Below are 19297 nucleotides of genomic sequence, written 5' to 3' on the forward strand. Positions count from 1 at the left end.
TCTTAGAAATCGTTGCCTGTTGCGTTTATATTTTTGTTCAGTGTACATATACAGTGCCTTCAGAAAGTATTCATACCCCTTGACTTATTCCACATTTTGTTGTGTTACAGCCTGAATTGAAGAATGGATACAAAAAAAAGTTTGCTCACCCATCTACACACAATACCCAATAATGACAAAGTGAAAACATGTTTTTAGAAATGTTTGCAAATTTATTGAGAATGGAATACAGAAATATCTCATTTACATAAGTATTCACACCCCTTTGCTATGACACTCCAAATTGAGTCCAGGTACATCCTGTTTCCGTTGATCGTTCTTGAGACATGTCTACAATTTCATTAGTGAAACCACTAATAAATTAACTACATTTTGCAGTAGCTTCGTGGTAGTAAACTAAATTAAAATGTTCAGTAGTTAATACCTTTTTTTTGCCCTGCAGTGGTGTAACTAACTACTGGAACCGCACAGTTTTGTTTAATAAGCTAAATTACACATTTTAACATCTGACTCCAGCATGATCTGTTCTTACAATTTTGTAGTCTATAACATATTTGATATACTTTCACGAAGTAGTCTGGATGTAGTGAACTACTTCATCAAAGTAAATTGGTGGCTTGATAAACGAACCATTTGATTAGCTTCCTCAACAAGGTCCAGTTTGGGTTAAGATCCCTAGGTTCTTTACAGTAGTGTCGTAAATATAGGCTGGGTTTCCAAGCGACCATCTGATTTCAGGCTTAGGCTCACTCTACCGTAAAGCAACGGGGACCCACACAGAAGGTTAAAGTGACTTCAACAAAACGCGGTAAATAATGACAGTTATACCATATTTACATGCCTTTTGACAAAACAGTAGAAACAGTTTAGTGAGTCACCACACACAGCGCGAGTGGCCTGTTAGTCAGTTAACAGTAGTTAACTTTAGTCAGTTGGTCCCTTTATCAATAGTTAGCTAGCAAGCAACCTAAACAATTAGCTAGACAATGAAGTCGAGTGCAATAAGTGCATCCCATGGCTGCTAAATATTGCTAGCTACCAATAGCTACAACTAACGTTAATAATACTAGCAAGATAATAGGCTTGTATGAATGTCTAATTGTAACGTTGCGATGACTAACGTTAGTTAGCTAAGGTTGGCAAGCTGTAACGTTAACTAGCTACAGTAGCTAGCTATCATGTTTGAAACAACTGTCCTAGGCTAGACATTTCATAGTAGCTAACTTGCCCATTCACGTATTATTCTAATGCCAGCGCCTATGGCTGTGTATGTGGCCCCTTCTCGAGAGTTAGTAAGGTCATTAGCTAGGTAATTTTACTGAACATGTAACGTTAGCTATTTGACCTGAATTCATATTGATGCCTCCAGTTGTATGAACAATAATTTACAGCTAGAGGGCTCTCTGAAAAATGTCAGAGATTTCATCCACCTCTATCACTTTGGGTGTACCATCCACCTCTATCACATTGGGTGTACCAGTCTTTATTAGACGAAGACCGTAGCAAACAGTTGCAAACGTTTGAGGTTTCCAGGATTAGAGTAGAGCAGAAGTTGTCATGCTGAGGCAGTGAAGAAAGTAGAGGAAGATGGGTTAAGGGGGTGGAGTGGTGAGAGTAGTAGAGATATACCAGTACAGAAGGATAGGACAAAAAGTGAAATAAGTTTCAGTAAGATTGGATTTTTAGCATTTATAGCAATGGTTATCAACTGTACTGCAGGGATGGATTGGAAGTATCAGAAAATTGAGGTTGTGGTGGCAGCTGCAGAGGTATTTTGGTGTTCGAGACTTGACAGCAGAAGAGTTACAAGATGTGTTAAGTGGTGATGTCTCATCCTTTCAGGGTGATGGCATGAGGTAGGAATAAATGCATTTAATCAGTGGAGTAGGGTTTTTTTTTTTTTTACATCATTTTGAAATTAGTGTGTATAGTGTTAGATGGTTGGGTATTTATTTAATACATCTTTATTTTTCAAGTAAAGTATAAGGGAGTTGTACTCCAGTCTAGTAGGTGGCGGAAATGCAACAAATTGGATGCCAACCACCGTTAAACCTCATAGAAGAAAGTTGCAAAACGTTTTTCAACTGAAACCTTTTACTCAACAGTTTTGCAACTAAAACCAGTTTTTATTGGACAAATTCTGTTGCATTCACTCACTGTACAATGTAGCGAAAAATGGGGCAATTCAAGAGGGTGCTACGAAATTAATGTCACAATGTCGTTCTCTTCATAGAATGAATCATATTGTTCTATAAATCAAATCAAATCAAATTTTATTTGTCACATACACATGGTAAGCAGATGTTAATGCGAATGTAGCGAAATGCTTGTGCTTCTAGTTCCGACAATGCAGTAATAACCAACAAGTAATCTAACCTAACAATTCCACAACTACTACCTTATACACACAAGTGTAAAGGGATAAAGAATATGTACATAAAGATATATGAATGAGTGATGGTACAGAACGGCATAGGCAAGATGCAGTAGATGGTATAGAGTACTCATCTCATATGTATATACTGTAATGTAGGGTATGTAAACATAAAGTGGCATAGTTTAAAGTGGCTAGTGATACATGTATTACATAAAGATGGCAAGATGCAGTAGATGATATAGAGTACAGTATATACATATACATATGAGATGAGTAATGTAGGGTATGTAAACATTATATTAAGTGGCATTGTTTAAAGTGGCTAGTGGTACATTTTTACATAATTTCCATCAATTCCCATTATTAAAGTGGCTGGAGTTGAGTCAGTATGTTGGCAGCGGCCGCTAAATGTTAGTGGTGGCTGTTTAGCAGTCTGATGGCCTTGAGATAGAAGCTGTTTTTCAGTCTCTCGGTCCCTGCTTTGATGCACCTGTACTGACCTCGCCTTCTGGATGATAGCGGGGTGAACAGGCAGTGGCTTGGGTGGTTGTTGTCCTTGATGATCTTTATGGCCTTCCTGTGACATCGGGTGGTGTAGGTGTCCTGGAGGGCAGGTAGTTTGCCCCCGGTGATGCGTTGTGCAGACCTCACTACCCTCTGGAGAGCCTTACGGTTGTGGGCGGAGCAGTTGCCGTACCAGGCGGTGATACAGCCCGACAGGACGCTCTCGATTGTGCATCTGTAGAAGTTTGAGTGCTTTTGGTGACAAGCCGAATTTCTTCAGCCTCCTGAGGTTGAAGAGGCGCTGCTGCGCCTTCTTCACAACGCTGTCTGTGTGGGTGGACCAATTCAGTTTGTCCGTGATGTGTACACCGAGGAACTTAAAACTTTCCACCTTCTCCACTACTGACCCGTCGATGTGGATAGGGGGGTGCTCCCTCTGCTGTTTCCTGAAGTCCACAATCATCTCCATTGTTTTATTGACGTTGAGTGAGAGGTTATTTTCCTGACACCACACTCCGAGGGCCCTCACCTCCTCCCTGTAGGCCGTCTCGTCGTTGTTGGTAATCAAGCCTACCACTGTAGGGTCATCCGCAAACTTGATGATTGAGTTGGAGGCATGCATGGCCACGCAGTCGTGGGTGAACAGGGAGTACAGGAGAGGGCTCAGAACGCACCCTTGTGGGGCCCCGGTGTTGAGGATCAGCGGGGTGGAGATGTTGTTACCTACCCTCACCACCTGGGGGCGGCCCGTCAGGAAGTCCAGGACCCAGTTGCACAGGGCGGGGTCGAGACCCAGGGTCTCGAGCTTGATGACGAGTTTGGAGGGTACTATGGTGTTAAATGCTGAGCTGTAGTCGATGAACAGCATTCTCACATAGGTATTCCTCTTGTCCAGATGGGTTAGGGCAGTGTGCAGTGTGGTTGCGATTGCGTCGTCTGTGGACCTATTGGGTCGGTAAGCAAATTGAAGTGGGTCTAGGGTGTCCGGTAGGGTGGAGGTGATATGGTCCTTGACTAGTCTCTCAAAGCACTTCAAAGCACTTCATGATGACGGAAGTGAGTGCTACGGGGCGGTAGTTGTTTAGCTCAGTTACCTTAGCTTTCTTGGGAACAGGAACAATGGTTGCCCTCTTGAAGCATGTGGGAACAGCAGACTGGGATAAGGATTGATTGAATATGTCTGTAAACACACCAGCCAGCTGGTCTGCGCATGCTCTGAGGACGCGGCTGGGAATGCCGTCTGGGCCTGCAGCCTTGCGAGGGTTAACACGTTTAAATGTTTTACTCACCTCGGCTGCAGTGAAGGAGAGCCCGCAGGTTTTGGTAGCGGGCCGTGTCAGTGGCACTGTATTGTCCTCAAAGCGAGCAAAAAAGTTATTAAGCCTGTCTGGGAGCAAGACATCCTGGTCCGCGACGGGGCTGGTCTCTACAGTATTATAACCTTAATATATTTGTATTTGACAGTGTTGAGGAAATATGAACGTTAATTTGCTGTGACCGTTTTGCAATTCCTTCTCATTTGAATTCTCAAAGTATTGCCATACGGGACTGATGCTGTCGCTTGCCTTTCTCTGCCATTTTTTCAAAATTCCTACCAGAATCGACTCCGAAGACTCTGTATTTTTGAAGGAGACTGATTAGTTGCCGTACTTCTGAGAACACAAACACTCGCATGGGGCTGACTCCATTTAGTCGACCGGTCCATTGTTTGGTCGATAGGCTGTTGCTCGTCCAAGATTTCTTTAGTCGAGCAGTAGCAAAAACAATAATAAAAAATATATCGACCGTTTAGACTTTGCAGCCTATGTTTGTGTCTCTTCCATATTTGGTGTTGTGAGGTGGTACCATTTGGAGGTGTTTCCGCTGGTTGGACCAATCAAAATCAACTTGATACCTTTGTCATTTTCATCTCCAGATCCTTGTCTTTCATTGCCTATAACTGGGAATAATCTACGTTGAGGGGCAGTTTCTATGGCAATTTAAACGGAAAGAGTCAGAAATACACAATGATAACAAGAACAGATTGTCTTCGCCGGGGGTGGATATTGAAATTGAGTCTGTCAGCTTTGTAAATAAATATATAGCCTTATTGCTGAAGTGACCACTGTGATGGCGTTCCAGTCACTCTAAACATGCTAAATTCTCAGAGTAGATAGTCTTAACTTTTGAACCATATATGGTAGAGACATGGGATTTGGACTGCTGTTTTTCTGACTGAATGGACATATTTGTATAAACCTTGAATAAATTAATAATTTTATTGATGAACACCCTACAAATTCTGTTTGCTTCCGCTTGGTTCCTAACGTTAGTGAACGCACCCTTTGTTATTATGGCCACAATGACTAAGGAAAACACTTGCATTGCCAAAACCAAGATGCCACAGAAAGACCCCTTTCTAATCAGAAACCTTTAGCATCACTCTTGCTCTTCTCTCTTCCCCCCCTCCTGCAGCATCATGCCGTTCATCGACCTCCAGGGGAAGTTGGGCATCAACATAGACAAATGGATGTTGATCCAGGGTGGCGAGCAGCCATGCAAACGGGCACCCCGCTGCCACGCCTTTGAGAAAGAGTGGATCGAGTGTGCGGATGGCATTGGTCAGACCCGTGCCAAGAAGGAATGCAAGCTTGAGTTTGAGGACTTCTATGAGTGCATGCACAGAGAGAAGACGGTGAGTGTAGGATATCTGAGCTTAAAGAGTGTGTGTGAACTGTGAAAATTGTGTGATTTTCATGTCCTTTCCCAATAAACACTGGTGATTTCATCAACCAAGACCTGTTGAGGAGTTGTCAGTTGATATCCATGTCTGATAAAATAACTGCTTGTCCTCCTACATGGGTGTCCATCCTAGGGATGTGACAAATGGAACATTTATGTTTACATGTACATTAAAACGATAAGAAAGATGCATAAAATGTCACGTGAATTCATAATGCAGCTGCGCTGCTGGCAGCAACTGTCTGGGTCTCATGGTGCGTCCCTTTCAGATGTTTAAGCATTGCACCTGTACTAACATTATTGTACTTCAATTCCACCTTGCAAAGTTTGCAATTCCTTCTCATTTATTGCCATACGGGACTGATGCTGTCGCTTGCCTTTCTCAGCCATTTTTTCCAACTGTTAATGACGATGACGTAGTAGTGGAGTCGACTCTAAAATAATTGATTCCTCGACTCCTTGCAGTGTCAATATTCCTACCGGAATCGACTCCGAAGACTCTGTATTTTTGGAGGAGACTGATTAGTTGCCGTACTTCTGAGAACACAAACACTCGCATGGGGCTGACCCCATTTAGTCGACCGGTCCATTGTTTGGTCGATAGGCTGTTGGTCGACCGAGATTTCTTTAGTCGAGCAGTAGCAAAAACAATAATAAAAATATCATGGTGTACAAGACACCTGTCTGAGTGGACTAATCCATTGTGGAGGCCGTGGGGATGGCACAGTCATCACTCTTAGGCATGTGCTATTGAAGTTGTATATGGTTAAGGACAATGGTGCAACACTAATAAAAATTATATTTTATAACATGCGCTTTCTCCCGCATTTCATAGCGGTCACTGTCCGCGGTTCTGAAACATCAATGCATTGTTGAATTCGCACCTTTTCCTAGACCATGATGCTATGTGCGTAATAGCAAAGTTAACCAGCATATTGGTGTTGAGGACAATGCGGCGGACGTAGCAGCAGAGTTAGGAGACAAGAAAACAGCCATTGCCTTAATTGTTTAACAAAAGTGAGGAGAGAGTAAACTCCAACTTAATTCGCTCTATAATCAATAGCATAACTGTTAAATGTTCCATAGACGGTACCAGTCAAACGTTTGGACACTGCTTATTCAAGGGTTTTGATTTATTTTTTACTATTTTCCTCATTGTAGAATAATAGTGAAGATGTAAACTATGAAATAACACATATGGAAACATGTAGTAACCCAAAAAGTATATTATATAAAATTAATTTTGTATTTGAGATTCTTCAAAGTTGCCACACTTTGCCTTGATGATAGCTGTGCACACTCTTGGCATTCTCTCAACCAGCTTCATGAGGTAGTCACCTGGAATGCGTTTCAATTAACAGGTGTGCCTTGTTAATTTGTGGGATTTCTTTCTTAATGCGATTGAGCCAATCAGTTGTGTTGTGACAAGGTAGGGGTGGTATACAGAAGATAGCCCTATTTGGTAAAATACCAATTCCATATAGCAAGAACAGCTCAAATAAGCAAAGAGAAACGACAGTCCATCATTACTTTAAGTCATGAAGGTCAGTCAATACGGAACATTTCAAGAACTTTGAAAGTTTCTTCAAGTATAGTTGCAAAAACCACCAAGCGCTATGATGAAACTGGCTTTCATGAGGACCGCCACAGGAAAGAAAGACCCAGAGTTACCTCTGCTGCAGAGGATACGTTCATTAGAGTTACCAGCCTCAGAAATTGCAGCCAGCCCAAATAAATGCTTCACATAGTTCAAGTAACAGACATATCTCAACATCAACTGTTGAGAGGAGACTGCGTGAATCAGGCCTTTATGTTCGAACTGCTGCAAAAAAAAACACTACTAAAGGACACCAATGAGAAGGAGAGACTTGCTTGGGTCAAGAAAAACGAGCAATGGACATTAGCCGGTGGAAATCTGTCCTTTGGTCTGTTGAGTCCAAATTTGAGTTTTTGGGTTCCAACCGCCGTGCCTTTGTGAGATGCAGAGTAGGTGAACGGAGGATCTCCGCATCTGTAGTTCTCACTGTGAAGCATGGAGGAGGAAGTGTGATGGTGTGTGCTTTGCTGGTGACACTGTCAGTGATTTATTTAGAATTCTGACAAAAGGCACACTTAACCAGCATGGCTACCACAACATTCATCAGCGATACACCATCCCATCTGGTTTGGGCTTAGTGAGACTATCATTTGTTTTTCAACAGGACAATGACCCAACACTCCTTCAGGCTGTGTATGGGCTATTTGAAGGAGGAAAGTGATGGAGTGCTGCATCAGATGACCTGGTCTCCACAATCACCCGACCTCAACCCAATTAAGATGGTTTGGGATGAGTTGGACTGCAGAGGGAAGGAAATTGTAACACATTTTTGCAAATTTCTTACAAAAAAATTAATAAATACCTTATTTACATAAGTATTCAGACCCTTTGCTATGAGACTCGAAATCGATCTTATGTGCATCCTGTTGCCATTGATGTTTCAACAACTTGACTGTAGTCCACCTGTGGTAAATTCAATTGATTGGACAGCATTTGGCAAGGCACACATCTGTCTATATAAGGTCCCACAGTTGACAGTGCATGTCAGAGCAAAAACCAAGCCATGAGGTTGAAGGAATTGTCCATACAGCTCCGAGACAGGATTGTGCCGAGGCACAGATCTGGGGAAGGATACCAAAATATTTCTGCAGCATTGAAGGTCCCAAAGAACACAGTGGCCTCCATCATTCTCAAATGAAGAAGTTTGGAACCACCAAGACTCTTCCTACAGCTGGCCACCCGGCCAAACTGAGAAATCTGGGGAGAAGGGCCTTAGTCAGGGAGCTGACCAAGAACCCGATGGTCACTCTGGCAGAGCTCCAGAGTTTCTCTGTGGAGATAGGAGAACCTTCCAGAAGGACTACCATCTCAGCAACACTCCATCAATCAGGCCTTTATGGTAGAGTGGCCAGACGGAAGCCACTCCTTTAGTAAAAGGCACGACAGCCCGCTTGGAGTTTGTCAAAATTCATCTAAAGGACTCTGACCATGAGAAACAAGATTATCTGGTCTGATGTTACCAAGATTGAACTCTTTGGCCTGAATGCCAAGCGTCACGTCTAGAGGAAACCTGTCACCATCCCTACGCTGAAGCGTGGTGGCAGCAACATGCTGTGGGGATGTTTTTCAGCGGCAGGGACTGAGACTTGTCAGCATCGAGGGAAAGATGAACGGAGCAAAGTACAGAGAGATCCTTGATGAAAACCTGCTCCAGATCACCCAGAACCTCAGACTGGGGCAAAGGTTCACCTTCCAACAGGACAACAACCCTAAGCACACAGCCAAGACAACGCAGGAGTGGCATCGGGACAAGTTTCTGAATGTCCTTGAAAATATCTGTGCAGCGACACTCCCCATCCAACCTGACAGAGCTTGAGATGATCTGCATAGAAGAATGGGAGAAACTCCCCAAATACAGGTGTGCCAAGCTTGTAGTGTCATACCCAAGAAGACTCGAGGCTGTAATCGCTGCCAAAGGCTCTACAGCAATGTACTCAGTAAAGGGTCTGAAATACTTATGTAAATGTTATATTTCTGTAAACATTTTTTTTTAAACATTTACAAAAATGTCTAAAAACCTATTTTTGCTTTGTCATTATGGGGTTTTGTGTGTAGATTAATGAGTGGAAAAAACGAATCAATTTTAGACTAAGTGTCACGATCGTCAAAGGGACTGAGTGAGGACCAAGGCGCAGCGCGTGAAAAGAACATCTTTTTATTTGAAGAAGGAAAAACGAACGAAACAAAAACACTTACAAACTAACAAAACAACAAACGACCGTGAAGCTACAAAACGAAAGTGCACACACAAGCTACTAACGTTTAGACATAGACAATTACCCACAAACAGCTAAAGCCTATGGCTACCTTAAATATGGCTCCCAATCAGAGACAACAGAAACCAGCTGTCTCTAATTGGGAACCCATTCAGGCAACCATAGACTTTCCTAGACAACTACACACAACATTAAACCATCTATACACCTTAACCCTCTAAACCATACAACACCCTAGACAATACAAAAACACACAAACTTCCCCATGTCACACCCTGACCTAACTAAAATAATAATGAAAACAAAGATATTAAGGCCAGGGCGTGACACTAAGGCTGTAACATAAAGTGTGGAAAAAGTCAAGGGGTCTGAATACTTTCGGTTGAGCTTCGCGCTTCAACACTCTTATTTTTGCGAAAATTTACCAATTATGCTGTTCTGCATTGACTTAAAACATTTTTTCCCTTATCTTAACATCCCATTTTCGTTGAAACATTTTACCTTTTTAAAACGTTCACACCCCTAGTCTATCCTTTACAGCTCCACCTGTTGTTTTTTCATTGACTTCATTGATAGTTGGAGAAGGTGGAAGCTTTGGTGTTGATTACCAAATTAAGAGCGTCAAGACTATAGGAAATGCTTTTGTTTTGACAGTTTTTTGTTGTTAAAAATACATTGAGTTGATGAATGAAGAGAATTGTGGTTTTGATCAGCAATGAGCTGAAAAAACACACCAATACCTCCTTAAGAAGTTCTGAGCATGCACCCCCAAAAACGTTTGAGAGCCTCTCTCACAACTAAGTGTCTGACGTGGATTGCTCTCTCTCTGTCTGTAGCACAAGAGGCTGTACGAGATCCGTAAGCAGCGGGACAAGATGGTGAAGGAGGGCACCTACCAGACCCCAGCGCACCACACCGGCGCTCAGGCTGATGACAGGCCTTGACTCCTTTTGACCTTGTTGACCACAAGGTGTCCCCCCCAACTTGTGTATAATAATTGTTATTCAGAAATCACTTTATTGTTTGTGTCCGACCCTTTGCAAGTTTGCAAATAAATGTTATTGACCATGAACCTTGTATGACTTTCTCTTTCTAATTTTTTTAGGTACAGTGTAGGGAGAGATGACAGGAAGAAAGGGACAGATGTGAAGGTGATTTATGATGTGTGCACTCAGGTTTAAGTTTGTTCACTATATTTGTGATCTTGGTTTTGAGTGTGTTAATACTACCGATTTTATTCAATTATTTGTAATACCATGCTTAACTACCGTACACAATACAAGACGATATGTTTTGAGCATGAATGTATTTGTTAGAAAAATGAAATGATTTCAAATTAGCCTACTTGTTTTAGGACAAAAATGGCTACAGTTGAAGTACTACAGCACTACAGACGATATAACCAGCATATTTAATATCCTTGAAAAAAAGAAACATATGAGACTTCCAGAATTGGCAATCAGAAATATCCTTATAAACCAGCCTTGCTTGGAAGTGCGGGGTTGATGATATCTGAACCCCACTCAACTCTAAACACCTAATTCTGGTAAATATCAGAGTTGATCGATTAGTTGATCAGCTTCTCCTAATGAAATTCAAATATGAATGAATGCATTCTGAAATCCCAATTAAATTACCAAGTGTTTCACTAGCCTTAATACGATTACGAGATCCTCCATGTCAACACAAGGTGGCGCCAAGAGCCAAGTACTACACAATCTCCCATCTACCAAATCGTGTCAAATCATATTTGAAGTAAATAGGCTTCTGTTACAATGCTTGACAAAAGTTAGTGATGTCCATCGCGTTTAGTGGCAACACAAATAAAGGGTTTATTACTTGCTTATATGGAGTGGCGAATTAAGTATTATGGAGTGAGTTTAGCCTCTGCCTTAATCACAAGGGTTATTTACAAAAATGAAGAGATACAAATGCTGTCACAATATAGCCGATAAACCGTTTTGATGAAGTGTGTGGAGGGAGGGGCGCGGGTAGGAGCTGGATTTTTCAGAAGTGCCAAAAGATTGTCTCATGGCCTGACTCCCGCCAAAGTGTTGCACGTTACTATTCTGATTCATTTCAGAGTCTGGTGGTGACATTGTGTCTAGGCCGTGGGACAAGGTGAAAAGGCAACAGGATGGTTGGGCTAGGCTAGTCATCACAAGGTTTTAATAAAGTGTTTGGATAAGGGGATTTTGGCCTGTCTGGGCACTGCATTTTCTTTTACAAAACTATAGGCCTATTGTGCTGCTTTATTGCCTTGCAGTTGACCTGATTTATTGTCAATTACAGAAATGCGTTATTCCCTTATTTTGATTAACAAAGGGGATTTTAAAGGAGATTGTTTTATTAGGTCAGTAAAGTTAAGCAGCCTGTTGCATATTACAGCCAAACGTTATGCGACCTTTTATCTTCGGAAGCAAGTCTCCGGTCTAGGTTGCAAAATTGCACTGCTTTTCATTTGGCCAGTCACACAGAATTGGCCTTAGCCTTTGTTTGATTAAAACATCAACAGCGAGCCTAGTTAATCCTGAACTGTTGGACAGCATTCCGTCGCGTTCTCTGACAGCTCCGCGGAGGGAGGGAGGGTCCGTGTATATCGTGGCCAATGGTTATCCAGGGAGGACCATTCTTGCAAGCTATTCTCCCGGCCGGACAAGCTGGACCTGTAGGTCTGGGAGGGTCGTTAAAAAAAATCTGAAAATATGTAGTTATTTAGTTGCATAAATACATATTGGAGAAGGAGGGGTCAGGAGAAACAGGGGTGATAGATCAAAGGATTAAGGATTAATATGATCACATGCCCATGCAAAGACAAAGCAAGACCTGTTACAAAAGCAGTAGCTAAACACAGCTATTTCTTGGTTGCTATGCATCCACAAATATGCCAAAAGTAAACGCCTCTTTCTTCCCAAAAAATAGCGTGCGTTGTGCGCGTTGGCCGTTAGCGAGTAGCGTAGCTGAAGTTAGAACACACCGAAATTCCATTTCCGCGACACTTAACATCTCCTTTCCAATAGCTATGGGTTAAATGTTAAACCCTTGATATAGCCTACCCGTTGATGAGGTCAGTAGAGCGAGAGTGAGGACTAGAGAGTGAGGTGGGGGTTGTAGAGACAGGAAAGAACGGGAGAAAAGGAGGGAGAGGGAAGGAGGGGAATAGACAGCCATTACCGAATCACAGTCGTGGTATTCATCGCTTCCTTGTCCCGGGTCAGTACAAACGGCTGAGTAGCAGCCCTGGTCAGACCGTCTGTACCTAAACGTGCTTCCGAAAGAGGAAAGACGCTTGTCGCGAGGAGGGCGACTCGAAGAGCCACAGCATCTCTGTCTCTGTAACCCTGTAAAATATTCCGACTCGAGGACCGCTATTCTCCGGTAAGGTTTCGGTGTCGTGGAACACACCATGTGTAGTCTGAATCATATTGCCAGACGTCTGAGATTGTGAAATACATATGATATAATACATGTATTATGGTTGATTTTCAGTTGCATTTGTATTACCGATGTGGTAAAACTATTCCCTTATTCAATATCTGTTCTTAATAAGTGCATAGTAAAAAGTTGATGTTTATGCAATTCATAAAATGATTGGTGTAATTAATTCATTAGGATATAAATACTAATGTACAGAGTTAATATTATTTTGGTCAGATAGGCCTATCGTTTTATTATAGCCTATCAAAATCGATTTTTTAAATCCATGCTTGCTCCTGGTTGAGATGCTTTGTGCTTGGAAAGGAGAAATGAGAAGGGGTTTGTAGGTGGATTAGCCTAACAACGTTATTCTACTAATGAGAGTGACACAAAACGCATTTTGTTAACACCGGCATCACAAATGGATAAATGTTATTAGCCCGTTATGCAGGCAGTGTGGACAAAGGGCCCCAGTATGCTCCTTGCCTTCGCTCCCCACTACATTTCGAAATAGGATCGATCTATGATCGCTCATGCATACCGTTTCCGCTACATATTAAAGCACTTGCCTCGCTTTTCCTCATAACGCACATTCTAATGCCTATGGTCTATTGTGATTTCTATAAATCCATAGCCTTGTGCAAGAGCTGTTTATTCAAGCTATTGTGTAATTTATGTTCGATTTCTGAATAGAAGGTGTCCCTGAATAGGATCATTTTATTGATCGACCATTAATTATCCGTAATAATACCATGGGGACCGCGCACTCATCAAAGACGTCCCTAGAGCGGCATCAATGAATGTACTACAGTCTGTTTTTACACAAGTCGTCTTATTTTCAGCCGTCTTCACGCTGAAGGCTGTCTGGAAAATATAACAAAAATCTGTGCTAGAGGTGAAAGCAAGACACAGGAGTCACCCGTCGATTCACACACCAGATGGCCATATGTATTTCCCTGTTGTGAGCAGCCTTGTGATGATCATAAATCATTAGCTAACATTCGGGCAGTTTGTCAATCTAGCCCCACACTAGTCTAGGTAAACAGTCAAGTAGTCATTTATATCCCATTTTAAACCATTGGCACATTTTCTCCTATTCCAGTGTGATACTTCATACTCATTGCCAAAGAGTATGGCTACTACTCTCACGCCCTTTTCAGCTGCAGTGCACATGGACACACCCCCTTTTCACATGAAATATTCAGGAATCGGAAGCCACCATTGTGAAACCATATGGAATACAATGTGCTGAGGCTGCACCATCAACTACTCTGTGTTGGCTTTGCAGTAAAACAAAAAGCAATGTCAGACAGTACTGTGTCAACTAGACATCTGTCTCAATTAACACTCTATCACTATCTCTGTCTGCCTGCCTGCCCATCTGTCTGTATCTACTTGCCTGCCTGCCTGTTTGTCCGTCTTCCTGCCAGCTGTCTGTCTGTCTACAAGATCGGATCTGGCCATTTGTCTCTGAATCTCCTCATTTTATCCCACAGCTCTTTGATATGCACTGTGTGTCTTGTCATGACGGGCAGGGACACCAGAGAGACATCATCATTATAGTCCCGCAGCATCATTATACCGGTAGCTACACAACATAACAGGCGGTGTGTGCGGTATGATAAATCAATCAATATAGTGCTGTTCTTGAAGGTTATTTGAACAACCGATAAAACAGATTTCTCAGAGGATACATTGAGTACTTCCCTGAGAGCAACGCATGCTTCCATCGCTGACCCCAGCATTCTCTCAGGAGAGCATTCTCTTGATAAAAGGGATATGACAGTTTGCTCTTCTGGTAATATTGATCACAGCTTGGAGTGAGATGATCGGAACATGACGTATGATTTCACTATCATAGATTTTATACACACACACACACACACACACACACACACACACACACACACACACACACACACACACACACACACACACACACACACACACACACACAGCATGCACATATGCACAGTGCAGGTTGATGTTAATTGACGTGAGTCTTGTCCTGGGGGCAGAACTGAGCGATTTCCCCTAGATAGGCCAGCTGCAAAGTCAAAAGTGGCTATATTATAAACATTTATGAAAACAAAAATGAGCTTTTTGGTCTTAATCGAATGTTAGGGCTAGGTATTAGGGTTAGCAATGTGGTTAGGTTTAAAGTCTGATTTTGTTATTTTTTTGTCTGTGCTAGCTAGTGACCACTCTGGAGAGCTGCCTCCAGAACAAGAAAAACGCTAACCTGCAAATGCAGTACACACACACGCTCTCCTATCTCCCTCCCATGTTCATTCCCTCAGACAGTCAACTCCAGCAGCACCTCATTAGCTGTGACTTTTGACAGTGGCTCTCAGTATCGGAGCGTGTCTGGATCGCCAGTGAGGGGGAGTTGAGAGTCTAGTCATTGTGTCAGTGTTACTCATAGCTGGGGGCCTATATCTATGAGGATCGCTCAACTGTCTCCAAGAATATTCATGCACGTACACAACACCGTGTGGATTAAATGCCTTTATGCCTATAGGTAACCCCGCTGCCTGTTCAACTATCAATGAGGATTCAACAGCTGTTAATCGTTTAGTCGGTCCAAAGGCTATGAAGGAATGCTGTTTTGGAATCACTCAGTCCCGGCTGTGGATGGGAACACCTTGTATCCATGGCCATGCAAATCCGGAGGCCAAGTTATAAATTAACCCAGTCAACTGTTCTGCATCCATATCCAACAACTGTTGTCAGGGGGAGAGAGAGGGAAGAGGACAGAGACCGAGTGAGAGGGAAGAGAGAAGAGAACTGAGACAGTGAAAGAGAAGAAGACTGAGAGGGAAGAGGACTGCGACAGAGCGAGAGAGAACAGAGGGGGCTGTATTGGAAAGGAAATGATTGTAATATGACTTTATTTTGAGGGTTTTCTGGTTTTTCTTTCAGAAGCTGTCTTTTCCGTTCACGCGATACCACACAAAGCCATAATGACACAGTGTGGCTTTGAACCCCCATTCTGTCTCTATTTATAAACCACTGGCTCCGGTCGCCTCAGAACCAACACTCTGTCAGGCAGCAGCAGGGAAACGGAGTGATCCAACTGCACGCTGAGGACGCTGGGAAGGGTTAACCCCTCCCTGGTACCCCAAGAGACATGCTGGAGGAAATAGGGCAGGCGTTCTGCCCAGGGCTAGACTTGTACAGGGAAATTCACCACAGTTATCACAGATGGAAATAGTAGCTAGCTTGTTTGACTTACTACTCACATCTCAATGAAATATTTCCACTACCTAACCACAGCTGTAGTAGTAAGGAGTTTCTATAATTTCAGTTATTTGCAAATGGCTGATTATGGATGGAATCCCATCTCTCCTTTTTAAAATACCTTTCCTTATTTAGATAGATGGAAAACCGTGGTGGATTTGTGGTCAACTAGGACCCCCATGAGACGTAAAACTGCAAAGGAATAGTCTGAAAAATAGCTGAACAATACCAGAAACAAATTGTGTCAGTCATTTAGCATAGAATGGGCTAGGCTATTCCAGGGTCAGTCTTTAGACAGTAAAACCCATTCAAAGGTCCCCAGACACCACTGCGCTGAGGTCAGTTTTATTGATCCCCAATGCGATGGACAGCCGTAGTCCATGTTCCCGTGGGTCCCATACACATCCAGCTGATCACAGAAGAACTCCGTGCTCCTCTGTATGACTCGGGTAGAGAGTCCAGTATCGACCAGGACCCAGACTGTATTAATAGATCCCGGAGTGAGTGTATTCGATCAACCTGTCCCTTGGTCTTTCCACATCATTACCTCAGTGACTCAGCAGCAATGTCCGTTGAACCATCATCATCATGACTCCAAGACCCACCTGTCAATCATCTATCATGAGTGTAGAGTAAAGGAAGTCCTGCTGCTCTAAAGTTTCCTGACCTTGTCCTTCATTGACTATTCATTGAAGTTGGAGGTGTTTTCACTACAGAGCTCCAGTGACATTGTGATGTCTAGCCAACCTCTTCGCCTTTATGTCAATCATCTCCATCTTGACAGTTGAGTAATGGTCTTCTGTCATATGAATTAGAACTCGTCAAACTCGTTGAGCGTCATTGAGACCTGGCTGTTCTGTTAACCTAATTCTTCCTCGGTCCTCCTCCCTATCGTCATCACCATCGTGTTATAACCACGGTGACTTAGACGAATTACACGAGGCCTTGCATTATTCGTGAGCTATGGCAGATTACACCGTGGATGATGAATTATACAGCATGGCCTATCTCTCATACTTCCTTTCTTTCCCTCCTCTTTCCTCTCTTCTTTCTTCCCCCCTTTTGTCCTGACCTTATTTATACCCCCTCCCCTACACTCTTCCCCATTTCTTCTCCTCCTCTTTTACTCCAGCCCATCTCTTTTTCCAACCCTCCGGCGTGATGGAGTCCTCGGACGAGGAGACACTGAGCGAGCGCTCCTGCATTAGCGAGAGGAGCGAGCGGTCTTTGCGTAGCGAGCGCTCGGGGGGTTCCCTGTCCCCCTGCCCGTCCGGACCCCAGGGCCCTCCTGGGGACACCCTACCTTGGAACCGACCGTCCAGACACGAGAGAGGAGAGAGGAGGAAGAGGAAGACCCACGACTCGGTGCTGGACCCGGCGGAGAGGGCGGTGGTGCGTGTTGCAGGTAAGACGTTTTGGTAGATGTATACTACCGCAACACTCAACTGGAAATGGCAGGGTTTACATGCAGAGATGGGAAATGATAAGGGTCCCCCTTCAGTGGGGGAAGACTGGAGACAAATGCGTGGCAATGGTTTTCATTATAACCTCAACATTTTATCACACATGGGAATGTTGTCAGGTTTAATCTTGATCTAATTCAAGAACTAGCTATCTTTGTAATTATTGTGCAGGACTGGAGGGAGTTTGGAGGATGTGGCTAGGATCTCTCCATCCCACTTTACCCTCATGGATGTGGGTTGGGAGTGCATTGCACTAGCCTTGGGTGGAAAAAACATATCATATCATAGCAGTTCTCCAATTAGCAGCAACTAGGCATATATATTTTGTTAATACTGTATACTTTCACTAAAGACGTGTGATACCTCTCCAAAGATATCTGTCAGGTTTATGGCTTGAGGATTTAAAAAAACACTTTTCGTCAGTGAACCTGTCATTGTTCCAGCTTGGGTTTTATAAGAGATTAAAGTGTTTGTGATGGAATGGGATGAGCGACTGAGACACAGTGAACAAAGAATGGTTATGTATGCTGCGGTTGTTTACTCAGGCATGCAAGCTGCTTTTCGCCTGCTCTTTCTGCTAACTTCATTGCTCTTTACAAACACAGTCAGTGTCCCACTGGGCACAGACGTCAATTCAAGGTCTATTCCACATTGGTTCAACGTAATTTCACAACGTTTTCACCAAGTGTGTGCCCAGTGGGGTTGTCGTGCACTAAAATAGATGCATACAAAAGAGATGGATTGATGTGGTGTGTAACAGAAGCTAGTCGACTCCTGATAACTGTTGTGAATCATGCACTTAAGCAGCGAACATGCAGATATCCAGACTGAGGAATCCATTTTTTTTTAAATTTAACTTGGGATTGGTGAACTGCAATCCACTTAAACAAAACATTTTAACACTTAATTAGCACAGGGTAACACTTAAACAGGTTGCACTTACAGTGCATTCTGAAAGTATTCAGACCCCTTGATTTTCCCCACATTTTGTTTCGTTATAGCCTTATTGTAAAATCTATTAAATAATTGTTTTTCCTCATCAATCTACACACAATACCCCATAATGACAAAGCGAAAACAGATTTTAGATTTTTTTGCAAATTTATTACAAGTAAAAAACAGAAATACCTTATTTACGTAAGTATGTACTCTTTGCTATGAGACTCGAAATTGAGCTCAGGTGCATCCTGTTTCCACTGATCATCCTTGAGATGTTTCTACAACTTTATTGGGAGTCCACCTGTGGTAAATTCAATTGATTAGGCATGATTTGGAAAGGCCTGTCTGTATAAGGTCCCACAGTTGACAGTGCATTTCAGAGCAGAAACCAAGCCATGAGGTCGAAGGAAGCTCCGGGACAGGATTGTGTCGAGGCACAGATCTAGGAAGGGTACCAAAGCATTTCTGCAGCAGTGAAGGTCCCCAAGAGCATGGTAGCATCCATCAAACAGATGATGTTTGGAACCATCAAGACTCTTCCTAGAGCTGGCCGCCCAGCCAAACTTAACAATTAGGGGAGAAGGGCCTAGGTCAGGGAGGTGACCAAGTACCCGATGGTCACTCTGACAGAGCTCCAGAGTTCCTCTGTGGAGATGGGAGAACCTTCCAGAAGGACAACCATCTCTGCAGCACTCCACCATTCGGACCTTTATGGTAGAGTGGCCAGATGGAACCCACTCCTCAGTAAAAGGCACATGACAGCCCACTTGGAGTCTGCCAAAAGGCACCTAAAGGACTCAGACCATGAGAAACAAGATTCTCT

At 43.0% G+C, this 19297-nt stretch overlaps 2 protein-coding genes across 9 annotated transcripts in view; both read left to right on the forward strand.

Moving 5' to 3' along the window:
• The first annotated feature begins 698 nt into the window (after positions 1-698).
• LOC129831303 (NADH dehydrogenase [ubiquinone] iron-sulfur protein 5-like) lies at positions 699-10487 on the forward strand. Its single transcript, XM_055894570.1, has 3 exons — positions 699-808; positions 5336-5555; positions 10252-10487. The coding sequence occupies exons 2-3, from the start codon at positions 5340-5342 to the stop codon at positions 10357-10359; spliced, it is 324 nt and encodes a 107-aa protein (XP_055750545.1). The 5' UTR covers positions 699-808; positions 5336-5339; the 3' UTR covers positions 10360-10487.
• A 1886-nt stretch (positions 10488-12373) lies between these two features.
• LOC129831305 (microtubule-actin cross-linking factor 1-like) overlaps positions 12374-19297 on the forward strand; it is a 258379-nt gene continuing 251455 nt past the window's right edge. For 5 of the 8 annotated variants that reach the window (XM_055894583.1, XM_055894588.1, XM_055894594.1 and 2 more), the window contains exons 1-2: positions 12374-12793; positions 17205-17477. In XM_055894583.1, the coding sequence (XP_055750558.1) occupies positions 17234-17477 (244 nt within the window). In that variant the 5' untranslated portion in view covers positions 12374-12793; positions 17205-17233. The remainder of the gene's footprint in view (positions 12794-17204; positions 17478-19297) is intronic. The other 3 variants (XM_055894595.1, XM_055894589.1, XM_055894591.1) reach the window with 1 other exon arrangement.

This window comes from Salvelinus fontinalis, chromosome 32, assembly GCF_029448725.1.
Source record: "Salvelinus fontinalis isolate EN_2023a chromosome 32, ASM2944872v1, whole genome shotgun sequence".
NCBI classification, from domain to species: Eukaryota; Metazoa; Chordata; class Actinopteri; order Salmoniformes; family Salmonidae; genus Salvelinus; species Salvelinus fontinalis.